Here is a 12,902-nt window from a genome sequence, read left to right on the forward strand (position 1 = left end):
ACTATGCACCTGAAAAAAAAGGATAGCAGGTCCTCTTTAATATTTATTCATATTGCAAATCTCTCAATTTCTTAATAATTACAATTATCCTGAATTCAAACACCCCATAACCCCTCACTGTACTTGATTCGTCCCTTTTTAGGACAACAATTAGAAAAAAACATCTATTGATAAAAGAAAAACATCATTAAAAAGGCATTACAATAATCTAAACAGAGGAACAGAGAAATGATAAAGCAGGAAGTCTAAGTGTGAAAAAAAATTGACCTAGTATCATTTTAATACATCTACTGTACTCTGCATGTGCAGACGTGCCACTTAGCACATACGCTTTGACATTAATGAAAATCTAGTCAGACTAGTTTATGCAACTACATTTTATTATGTTCTGTTTGTTCTGTTCTGTTAGCCAGGCGTTTTTCCAATCACCAAACCAGTTTTACGGATACAATGACTTTATACGTCTGTATGTGTGCGAGTGTGTGTCAGACAGTTACAGGAAACCTTCAGGAAGTGGCACGAGATGGACTTTTAGGCCAGTCAGCATGTTGAAGAATGTACAGACACTGTGTTCCACACAGATCACTTTGTTATTTCCATCACTATTGATGAGTGCAGAAACTTCCCTCCGGTTTATTTTTGGTGCAAATCTTTTTTTTATTGTGAAACAATATCTGATGGGAAGTGAAGCACACATAAGCACAGGAATTTCCACAGAAAGTAATTCAGGAGTCAGTGCTCAGATTTCAAATGGAAATAATCCATTCAGATGGGTGTTTAAGAGCCACTGTTGGAAAAAATGTTCCCACAATTAATCTGCCTCACGTTGGATGACATTTTAACATTCTGCAAGTTGGGTGTATTTTGATTCTTAATGGAAAAAAAAAAAAAAGATTGGAGAAATTAATCTGAAAAATTACTTATAGGTTATAGATTGTTGTCAGTGTAGGAAAAGCACATGTGTTAAAATAACATCAACGATAGCTCTGTTCTATTCAAGTGTCCCTGTAAGTCATGGCAGTGTGACATTGAGCCAGCAGGAACAATACCAGGACTCTGACACTGAAGTAGCTAAATGGAATTCAGCCATCATTCATCTTATTGTTGTGTTTTTCATACTCTGACATGACAAAATGTGAAAAAAATCCTATGGCCTTAAGTTATTTCACAAATAGTAGCTAAATACTGCTTTGGATGTGAGGGACATGTTTACAGTAGCATTTACTAAAGATGGTCAATAATATCGGGTGCAAGCGGCCGAAATGGGTTTCCTCAGGAGGGTGGCTGGCGTCTCCCTTAGAGATAGGGTAAGAAGCTCAGTCATCCGTGAGGGACTCGGAGTAGAGTCCTTGCTCCTTTGCGTCGAAAGGAGCCAGTTGAGGTGGTTCGGGCATCTAGCACGGATGCCTCCTGGGCGCCTCCCTTGGGAGGTGTTCCAGGCACGAACAGCTGGGAGGAGACCACAGGGAAGACCCAGGACTAGGTGGAGAGATTATATCTCTACTCTGGCCTGGGAACGCCTCGGGATCCCCCAGTCAGAGCTGGTTCATGTGGCCCGGGAAAGGGAAGTTTGGGGTCCCCTGCTGGAGCTGTTGCCCCCGCGACCCGATCCCGGATAAGCGGTTGAAGATGGATGGATGGATGGACAATAAATAGCCTATTAAAGTCAATAAATACAAAAGCTTACAACATTACAGGGCATTGTTTAGGAAACCAATAGCAGTCGGAACAAAAGAATTTCTGAGCCTATTGGTCCTAAGTTTAGGCAAAATGTAGCTGCGGCCTGAAGTAAATGGGGGCCTTTACTTACCCAGACTTTTATGTTTTTTGATTCACCCCGTTCACCGTGGAGGTAAGCGAGAAAAACAAAGTTTCTTCAAGAATTCAAAGTAACACGGGGTGAGTAGCCTAATTAATATACAAATGATCATTTAAAGTGACAGAGTGATCAGGAAGGCCATCTCTGTCCTGGGATGCCCCTTGACACAGTGGAGGTGGTGGGAGAGAGGAGGATGATGGCTAAGCTGTCATCCATGATGGAGAATGACTCCCACCCCATGCAGGACACCATCTCAGCACTGGAGAGCTCCTTCAGCGACAGGCTGCTCCACCCAAAGTGTGTGAAGGAGCGCTATTGCAGGTCCTTCCTTCCTGCAGCTGTCAGACTCCACAACCAGCACTGCTCCCAGTGCAGTCCCACTGCTCTCACTGACAATAACCTGATATTTTCAGGTGGAATTTCATTCATTCTCACTGTGCAATATCATTTACCACTTGTGCAATTTTTCTGTTTATTGTCAATACTGTATATACTGCTCCTATTTTTTTTTACTGTATTAGCTGATGCATCCTTTCCATCCTTTTCAGCACTATCCCCTTTGCTGCTGTAAACTGCAAATTTCCCCACTGCTGGACTAATAAAGGAATAGCTTATCTTATCTTATCTTATCTTATTTTGTGGGTGAAGTATTCCTTTATAAAGGTAGGTGATGCTGGAGAAAAGTGCTCATTTTATACAAAAAAAGACAGTAACTTTGGAAGATGTCTACTTGGTTTGTCTAATTTGGACAAGTGTCAAATTATCTTTAGTTGAACTTTAGAATGCATTTTTCACAGAACAAGGACTGTACACTTTGCACCACCTGTATGTGACAGACAAAAATAATCAATTAACAGAGTAAAACATTTAATTATGAGAAAAGCTACCTGCTTTCTTCTCAATTATTACTATTTTCAGGACTTACTTCACTATACCCAGATTTTTCTGTTTTTTTGATTCCCCGCTCACCATGGAGGTATGCTAGAAAAACAAAGTTTCTTCAAGAATTCAAGGTAACATGGGGTGAGTAGCCTAATTGATCAGTATCAGTAATTGATATACAAATGGTCATTTTGTGGGTGAAGTATTCCTTTATAAAGGTAGGTGATGGGGGAGAAAAGTGCTCTTTTTATACAAAAAAAAGACAGTATAACTTTGGAAGATGTCTACTTGGTGTGTCTACTTTAGACTGCATAATTAAATTAACATTTAATTATGAGAAAAGCTTCTTGCTTTCTTGTCAAGATTCAAGATTCAAGAGTTTTATTTGCCATTTGCACCTTAGTACATTGGAATTCTGAGCAGTTTACCCCGAGTCAGCTTTAAGAAAAGAAAAAAGGTAGAAAAGGCACAAGGTAATTACAGTACAAAATAAGTAGCACATTCAACTCAACACAATAAATAAATAAATTATTAAAATATAAAACACCCTCAGTGTAGTCAATAAATGAACTAAACTACCCTCTGCATAGGAACGATACCCCAGAATACAAATATACAGTATATATGCTCCATGACCATGTTAAAAGAACTTGTAACTCTCAAAAATATTTAAAAAAATAAATAATTAATATATTTCAGACTATTACACAGTGGAAGGCAGCATATTGCACAGCATTACAGTCCATTCAGTTCAGGTGTACTGTGTGTCAATAATGGTATGGATCTCAATTATTACTCAGAACAGGTAATTCAATGTTTGGATGTATTAGTGTGTATTAGTACTGGTCACTGTTAAGACTATGCAGTGATACAAAAAGAGGATTGCGGATAGGTGAGATATAGATCATGGTCTGTGTTGATTGATTGTGCGTTGATCTGTTGGTAATGCCTCGAAGCTCCAGTAGGGGGACCGCGTGGCTCCTCTTCCTCCAGAGAGGAGTGACGGCTCTTCATCCTCTCCCTCTTTTATACTCCTGTTTAAGGTAACTACCGTCCTCAAAGCACTATACATTTGCAAACATATGTTGTGAAGACTTTTTAATACTTCATTGTTGTTCATTATTAGAGAAAAGTGCACATTTTGTACTCGTATATATTGTTTGAAAGTTTGAACGGTTGGCATTTAAGCTAGGCTAACCGTTAGCTTCATATATATGTGTATATATTATGCAGTTGTTCACTTTATCACTGATAGAAGTCTGTTCATGTGTCAAGTGAGCCAAAAAGTCAAAATATGTATTTCACAAGAAGAGTTCATGCTGTAGTAGAGTTTAGATAATTTAGAGAATGGTACAAAAAGATAATTTTAATGATTTAGGGACAATTAAAAGAGATTATTTAGCGATAAAATGTGTGGGTTTTGTTTACATTGTTGAAAATGTGACTTAAAGGGACTGTTTGTAACTTCTTACACATATAAATCTGGGTCGGTGTCCCATACACGCTCGCGTGTGGCTACGCTGTTCAGACTCAGACTCCAACACAAACTACACAGAAGCACCAAAACCGTAAAGCCCGTCTTGCAAAACAGTGTTGGCCGCGGTCGAGTGCCGGTGTCTCCCTGCGACTGCGGCCGGGAGGCTGAAGCAGGAAAAGCCAACACTAGGATCCGCAGTGATTCATGGAGAGACCTTCGTCTGGTCAGCTAACATTACTGCCAAGCAGCTGAAATATAGAGTGATATTGTGGTTTTAGCTGACGTGTGTCGCCTCTCTGTTTTGAGCGGTGCTGGTTCATGTCTATTTAGAGCGAGCACAAGCGCGAGCCCGATGCTGACTTTCGTTGACTCAACGGCCACAGGTGTCGCTGTTAAAAAGCATTTCTGATTCTTACAAATAGTCCCTTTAAAATGTGACTCAATAGAGCGCTCCAGGTATGAAGTATTTTTGTAGGCCAACCAGGAAGTTAGCATCGCCCTGGTTCCCTCGACAAAAAGCCAAAGGGATTTTTCCTTTGGGTTTTGGATTATTGCAGAAAATAAGCTCTGTGGCACACACACATTTATGATACTTACACGTTGTGTTCAGCAAGATAATCTCCACAAATGAACACCACTTTTATGATTATTGTAGTGTGAATGCAATCACCAGAAGTAAGAAGCTAACGTCAGGCTATAGACGAACAACACCACGGTTGCATGAACGCTATTATTTATACTGAACGATCCTGAAATGGCGAGTCGGCGTAAATGACGTTTAGTAGTCTCATTTAGCCACTTGTGAGCAACTGCCTTTTTAAAAATGCATGAAGGCTTCAAAATTCACGAGTGGGGTATTTATTTATGTATTTTATGTCGTAGAACAAAACGTTAAAATCTCCTGAGCCTGTTAACCACAGACCTTATTTTAGGCACCTAACTAAAACCCCTTTGACTTCCAGACGAGGAAACCGGAAGTGCTAAAATGCTAACTCATTTCCAGGTTTTAGAACTCATTCCTGTAGCGCTCTATAAAATGGGTGAAGGCAAGAGATGTGTGTTGGGTTCTTCAGCCCTCTCCGTTACTATAATTACCCCTGTTAAAGGGCACAACATATAGACAGGTGGAACAAATTCAATCATAGTGACAAATAACCTTTTCCATCTCCACAGATGTTCATGATATCTGTGTTTTTGTCTGATGAGACTGAAGTGATCGTCTACAGGTCCTTCCAGGATTTCAAGAAATGTCATGTAAGTCCAAAAAAAACAACTCCTGCTTAGTGTGTGCTGTTTGTGATTACGCATTTTCCAGCTAATCCAAGGGGGTTTTAAATAGCTTATTTATCTTAAGAAGTATAGAATTTCTCAGAACCCATAAAGGAACACCTGTGGCTTTACAAAAGATTATGCGCTGGACAGTAACTTCCTGGAGTCTTGTTGTCACCATTGGGTTGGCGGCCAACCGGTAGAATTAGTGATCTTTACCATGTAGGGGTGGGCGATAGCTCAAAATTTGGTGTCGATCCGATACCAAGTAATAGGCTACCAGGGTCACTGATATCAATATGGATATTGATACTTTTTAATGTTAACAGCAGCTAATGTATTATTTTGTAAGAGAAATATGTCATGATTTATAAGGTGAATGCATTATTAATGGGCTACTTCTGAATATTCTTTATTTAGCCTACCACTAAATCATTTGTCAAACATGGGGCATTTCTTTTTATTTTACTACTCTAAAGAGGTGATCACAACAGCAGCAAAGACATTTTTTTTTCATCAATCCTATTGATTTGACTTTCTATTGGTAGTATCAATACTTTGGGGATCAATCCGCCCACCCCTATTACAATGTGTTCTAGAGGTCGAACCGAGTCAAATCGGCCATTTTACAAACTATCGCCGTCGGCCGAACTGGGCTCCGAAAGTGGCCGATGGCTACAGCCTTCGTCGGTCACAAATACACACATACATCACCATTTTGCATGGAGGCTCCATACACAAAGTCAAGGTAATGTATACCTGAGTTAATTATATTACAAATGAAAGTTAACTTTAAGTATAAGCTTTATTCATAAATTATGAGCATGATAAGGTTGTTTGTTATAGTATGGTATTATTAATGCATTAGAGTAAAGATAACTGCTGCCCTGCAGAAAGCATGCTGTGTCTGTTTAACTAATGTTAGCAAGGATGTTCGTTATAATTTGGCTTACCGTAAGTACAAGACTAGAACAACTATGGGCTGTATCTGATCATTTGAGGGCCACTTTTGCTATCCACCTCCGAAGGAGGTAACACAATGATGATTGAGCCTGTGGACAACCGATGAAATTATTGCAATATTTATATATTTGCAGTATTATGAACTGGATGTGTGTGGCAACATTCCCGTAAAAAAGCTGTATTAAGTTACTGCTTGCCCGCTCTACCAACTGAGCTATCGGGGCCCCCGGGTGAGAAATTGTCCTGTACGCATATGCTTGATGAAACATACTTATGTTGTGACAAAAATGAAGACTGATAACACCAGAAGAGGCTCCATTCATGGCCTTCCCAACTGACTGCTGGTAAGGCACTACTTTATCACTGATGAATAAGGCTGGGGCGATTCGTCGGCGTAGTCGATTACGTAAATACGTCGATTTACGTAACGTGCGTCGACGCATCGGATGACGTAATGAAAATGCGCTCCCACCGATCCAAGCATGGATTCTGATTCCCCCAGAGAGCAAGAAGCGTCAAAAAAAACTCTCCCATGTTCATCTAAGGTGTGGGAATACTTTAATCAGAGACCCAACAATGCGGTGCTCTGTAAGTTGTGCAAAATGGAGATGGCGTACCACAGCAGTACAAGTGCAATGCACGAGCACCTGACAAGAAGGCATCCCGGAGCGCTGCGTGAAGAAGACAGCAGCAAGACACCACCGTAAGTCCTGTTTACTTTTTCCCCACCGGGTATGATCTATTAAGATTGCAAAAGCGCGGGCGTGTTTCTGTTAGCAGGAGTCATTTAAATTTTGTTTTTAAAATGTTTCTTTATCACCACCATGTTAAAAGTATTTTATGGACCACTGTTATGGTAACGTAACGTAACGTAGCGTTACACCATGCGTCATCTAACGTTGTTATTCGGCCGTTTAATTTTTTAAGTTTACTTTAACGGCGATGTATAAGTGAGAAAATGGCTTAAAGTAATGTTACATATTGTTCTACAGTCTGTGACTGTTAGTCTGTAAATAGTTTCAATTATTTCTCTCTTTCTCCACACTGATGCAAAAGTACATTTACTAGTGTTTATCTTAACTGCATATTATTACAGTGATTAAATAAATCCATGTCTAAAACATTTTAAGTTTTAAGTTTTACTTAAGTAAAAACAGTGATAAGGATTATTATTATTATTATTAGCCTAATGTCATAACACAACAGTGCTGTGGAAATTAGACCGATTTTAAAATGTGCCACTGTTATCATTATTCTAATGGGCTTTCTGTGTCTCTTTTTCAGGATGAGACAAAGCAGAGTGGAGGACTTTTTCCACAAAAAGAACATTGCACTTTATTCCTTTTACATGAATTTACAATACAAGCTCTTGTTTTAATTTTATTTTGGAGAAATTTTATGTTGGACTGAAAACAGATTACCAGTAAAGACTAGGACCAAACAGCTGGCCCAGAAGTTCCTAGAGTAACCGGCCTTTGGAGTGGTAGAAGAAAAATAAGGGGATACTTCAAAGACTTACTGTACTGACCAGGAAATATCTCTGTCCCACGCCCTCCACCGTCCCAAGTGAGCGAGTGTTCAGCGAGGTCGGGATCGGCTATCGACTTTTTGCTGCTCCAAACTATCGTCATTATATCGGCCTTTCAAGCTCACAAGCAATACAGCAGTTTTCATCTGTATGCATAATGTTCATTGTCCTTAGAAAAGAAGACAACAAACTGACTGTCTTTGATGTCTTTGTCAGATGTGCATGTGTTGTTATGGCAGATGTGTGTTTCAGTAGCAATTTCTGTGTGGAAAATGGTATTTTCTGACATTTTACTGCTGTAGATGTTTATGGTTGTGCTACTTTCAACTGCTTAATATATTTTTGGGTAGTTTAATCTACAGCAATGCACCATTTTCTAAAAGATCATCATATGCTTGTAGCGTCACTGTCCTGTGAGAACCAAGTACTGTATTGGCATGTCAGTATTGTTTTCCTTGTCTTTTAAATCTCCTACAGTATCATCATACACACTATAACATGTATGATATTTTATATACTTTTTTTATCATATAAATGCATATTCTTGGGCCTGTACTGTAATTTGTTAGTTTGAAATAACTGATAATGTACTTTATGTAAAGAAATCATACATATACAGTACATTATCACTGTGATAGATATACAGGCATGTCAGAGACTGCCATTGACAAGACATAAGATCAGCGTTGAACATGAGCCAATTAGGTCAATCTAACTTCATGCCTTCACATATTTGTATAATGTTCGTGGTTTGGTTTCGTCACCCGAACGTACCTTAATTACATGTTGTTCTCCTTGCAACACACTATAATTATACTCATGTCTTAGCCAAAGCATTATGCACTATTTACGACTGGTACAAAATGCGTCTCCATAGCTTTGAACCGGATCCAGGAAATATGGATATATACATTATTTATTATAAATATAGAAATATTAGTCCTATTCTAGCTGGCCTCAAACAGTGCAGTTACTTTTAGAATTGATTTAAGTTTTTTATATTTAACTTCTCAGATCTCAGGTTATATAGCTCTGTATCTGTGTTTAAATGTCTTTTGAAAACCTACTTTTTTAAAAGCTTTTATTAGGTGCTTATTTTCATGTTAGTGTATTTTATTATTGTATGCATTCTTGTGGGATTTTATTGCTGCTTGCATTATCTGTAGTTTGAACATACATACTTGTGTTGTGTTATTACTTGACAGTTGGTTGCATTAATTTGTGCAGCACCTTGAAACCTTGTTAAGAAAGACACAATATGAATAAAGATTGTTATTATTATTACTTTTGGCTATTTATCCCCATGAATAGGAAAAAATCATCACCCTAATGCAATTTGTGGCCAAAGATGTACAATGCGTCACCTGTAGCTGTTTTGCAGCAGAGTGCATTCAGATATTTTTTAAAAAAACATTTAATTTTGAGATATCTGTAAATTATGGTTACCCACATACATACCCACTCTTCTCTTCTATATTCATTAAACAGCCATTGTTACTTTATTGTAAATTAGATTTTATTGACATATTTATGTTAAACTTACACATTATGATGCTGCATTGTGAACAGGTTATAACGCAGCACATACTGTACTGTACATAAAGGGACAACAATATAAATATCCATACAGTTAGTAACAAAACAGAAATGGAAGGTAATGATTAAATAAGAATCAAATAAGTTCTCACAAGAAACTTGCACTCCTTTCAACAAGCTGTCAGCAGACAGTGCTGACAGCTTGTCTACCACGCCCGTCACATTTCAATGGATTCTTTTGTCAGTCAATCAAAAAGCCTTCACACCGTCTTTCTGTCTTTCCATTGAGGTGTTCTTTGATGCTGTTACATAAAATATAATATACAGTTCAGTGTAAATACTTAACTCTTCAACTCCAAGTACCCACTTAAATTTACCTTTAAGTGGCTTCAAAGCTAGATAAAATATTTGTTTACAACTGTATGACAATATCACATACATTTTCTTGTACCTGCTCCTTCTGACGCTTCACTGAAGCTACATTATTATTATTATTATTATTATGGTATCTTATAGTATTCAGCATTGTCTGGGTTGCTATCTCTTCAATCTTTGGTGTGACAAGAATTTAAAATAGAGATACGAACACTGATGCACAAAACACATTTGACTAACCCTGTGGGATTGAACAGTTTAAATATGTTACATGAATACTTCATGAATTAAAGGCTTTTGATTCCCTAGCGGCTGTGGATGGACTCTGGCTGAATCTGAAGCCGGGTCTTGGTGGCCAGGGCTGCCTTGCGGGTCATGGTGGTGCAGCGGGTCAGGATCTCCTCGGTTTTGGGTCTGGGTGGCACCCTGGGAGCCATTGAGGCCGTCTCGCTGCCTTTGGAGCCGACAGATCCATAGCTGTCAGAGCTAGCGTTGGAGCTGAAGCGGTCGGAGAGGCTGAGATCGGGGCTGACACTAGGCTGGGGTGAGGCTGCAGGACTGCCTGTGTGGCTCTCGCGCTGCTCTTCATCTCTTAAACTTGGGGACGATTCGCTGCTTGAGGAGAAGCTGATCTCGGTGCTTGCGTCGCTTGATTCGCTTGTGTTGCTTGTGTTGCTTATGCTGCGTGCACGGCCGTCTGTAGTTGAGGCGTCCCTCTCCATCTGTGTTTGCGACCAGGTCTCAGAAAGAACATCCAGAGATCGGGCCTTGTGGAGACGCCCGGGCACACTGGGTTCTACTCTGGACTGACCTGCAGAACCCTGTTGTGGGCTGTTTTCTTTGTTGATGCTGGATGGACGAGAAGCCTGAGGTTCCCTGCTGGTTGCCAGGTTCAGAGTGGAGCTGTGCAGCTTTCTCTGCAGGCTGTAAAGGCCTGCTCGTGGGTTGTTGTATGGTTGCAGGTTCATGGAGGGGATGTAACCTAACTTGCCATTGAATCTGTAGAAAGGATTGCAAGGAATAGGGTATTTATTACAACTTTGTTCAACAATTGCAAAGTATGGTAAAACCCTAGAATAAGTTTAGGAATGTATTTGTACATTTGTGATGTGTTTGCATGTGATGACATGAACGCTTCACCACAGCCTCTTTTGATGTGCTCCTTATTCCTATTCTCTATTGTTTGCAGTACAGACAGATAAGATTGGGATACCTTATGAGCCACCAGCCGTTGTCAGACTTCCTCAGCACCTCCACTATAGAGCCAATGGGCACAGACACCTCGTCTTCCTTCTTAGTCGAATAACTTCTCACGGCACAGTACAGGGCACCTAAATGTCACAAAAAGACAACAAGCTCAGCAACTGCTGTACAGATAAAATTTTTTTGAGACATGTGGCAAAATAAGGATGAATACACAGGTTGTCCTTATAAAAACAGAGTGCACATATTTTTTGATGAAGGGCTACAAGTAACACACACCTGCAAGCTGGAATTCAGCGTCATCATCCTCCTCTCCTTCCCACAACTCCAGGTAGGGAGCAGGAAACCAAGCCAAAACCTTATCCTCGCTCTCCACCAACCACCAACCTGGAGAGGAAATATAACGTACTGTCAGCATAACAGAAATGAGTATGAAGCTCAAGATTTTTGCTGATTTTCACTAAGCAATTGCAAAGTACTGAACGGTAAAGCACTGACCTGCAGGGTCTTTAATCAGGACATCCAGCTTCTCATCCACAGCGACCTTAAACGGACGATTCTTGGTATCCTTTGTCTCGTAAGCAGCCACGCAGCGGTACGTTTGGGTGACAAACGGGTGAGTGACGCTGCCCGCATGCTGGCGAGTCACATCCTCCCTTCCTCCACCTGAGCCATCAGGCAGATCATCAGACAGCATGATCATGATGCTGTATGAGAGAGAAGTCAGTCATTTAATAATCAAGAACTTCTATCAACCTCTCATATAATTTGAACTAACACACTGACAAGACAACCTACCTGTTCTTGGTGAAGTCTGGCTGCAGGTCATGGTCTTTGGGCATGAAGAACTGTGTGACCTCTGAGCTCTGAGTCACAATTTGGTCGCACTTCAACAGTTTGTCACAGTAGCTCTCCAGGAACTTCATGCGCTGGATGGATCGCTTGGTTCCTTTCTGCTGGAGGCTGCTCCTCCTGCTTTCCCCTGTAGAGAGGAGAGGAAATTGTTTCAGGATTAATACTAAATTTTCTGAGAAGAGAGACCATTTAAATACACCTTGTAACACAGTTGAAATAATTTTACCTCTAAATTTGGGGATCACTCTGTCATTTTTCCTGAAAGGGTTCATGAGAGGGAATCTGTTTTTCAGCTGCCTCTGTTGAGAAAAACATATTGATTATTATTCCTATAATATAAACAGCACACTGAATACAGTAAGTGAGAGGTTTTGTTTTGGGACTTACATGGAATTTCTTGAAATCCTTGAAGGACCTGTAGACGATAACTTCAGCCTCGTCAGACCATGACACTGATATCATGAACATCTGTGGAGAGAGAAAAATAAAGGATGAGCTACCAGAAGCTTTCACATAAATACAGCAAAGATATTTAACACCTCAAATAAATAGCGTCTGAGTTCTTAACTCACCTTGAGTTTTGGTGTGTCCCTGTGCACGTCTCCGATAATGCGGGCACTGATTACAAAGCATTGTTCACCGGCCATTGTGTGCTCGTTTGTGCCTCAGCTCTTGAGATGAATAGCTGCTCTATTGACCTTCAGTCCAGCCTCTGCTGCTCTGAGTGTCTGCTGCGGTTTATAAACCCTTCACATAACGGAGGCGGAGTCGAGATAAAAAAAAAACCTTTAGGGCTGGAGAAAACGCTTGTCAGACAGGTGTAGCAACATCTTATGCCAGAAAAAATTACATGACAGTCAGAGATCATGGAGGAGAATGTAGTAGAGCTGGAAAAAGCCCTGTCATGACTGTCATGTCTCTACGTGTCAGCCCTGTGATAGGCTGGCGACCTGTCCAGGGTTTACGCTGCACTTCGCCCATTGTCAGCTAGGATC

At 40.1% G+C, this 12,902-nt stretch overlaps 1 protein-coding gene across 1 annotated transcript; it reads right to left on the minus strand.

The window, feature by feature from the left end:
• Window positions 1-9,432: 9,432 nt before the first annotated feature.
• LOC141758736 (NADPH oxidase organizer 1-like) lies at window positions 9,433-12,636 on the minus strand. The gene is made up of 8 exons (XM_074620381.1): window positions 12,480-12,636; window positions 12,295-12,375; window positions 12,134-12,206; window positions 11,851-12,034; window positions 11,551-11,759; window positions 11,332-11,439; window positions 11,063-11,180; window positions 9,433-10,848 (listed from the first exon to the last, which is right to left on the minus strand). Exons 1-8 carry the CDS (start codon window positions 12,552-12,554, stop codon window positions 10,155-10,157), a joined length of 1,542 nt encoding a protein of 513 aa, XP_074476482.1. The 5' UTR covers window positions 12,555-12,636; the 3' UTR covers window positions 9,433-10,154.
• Window positions 12,637-12,902: the final 266 nt, after the last annotated feature.

The sequence above is a fragment of the Sebastes fasciatus genome, chromosome 20, assembly GCF_043250625.1.
Source record: "Sebastes fasciatus isolate fSebFas1 chromosome 20, fSebFas1.pri, whole genome shotgun sequence".
NCBI classification, from domain to species: domain Eukaryota; kingdom Metazoa; phylum Chordata; class Actinopteri; order Perciformes; family Sebastidae; genus Sebastes; species Sebastes fasciatus.

What these genes read in the sequence shown, in the direction of transcription:
- LOC141758736 (XM_074620381.1), bottom strand. Translation starts at nt 12,554, where the DNA reads ATGGCCGGTGAACAATGCTTTGTAATCAGTGCCCGCATTATCGGAGAC. An exon ending in CCAGACTTCACCAAGAACAG is followed by an intron (nt 11,760 to 11,850) that starts GTAGGTTGTCTT and finishes TCTCTCATACAG; the next exon opens with CATCATGATCATGCTGTCTG. An exon ending in CCTGATTAAAGACCCTGCAG is followed by an intron (nt 11,440 to 11,550) that starts GTCAGTGCTTTA and finishes TTTCCTCTCCAG; the next exon opens with GTTGGTGGTTGGTGGAGAGC.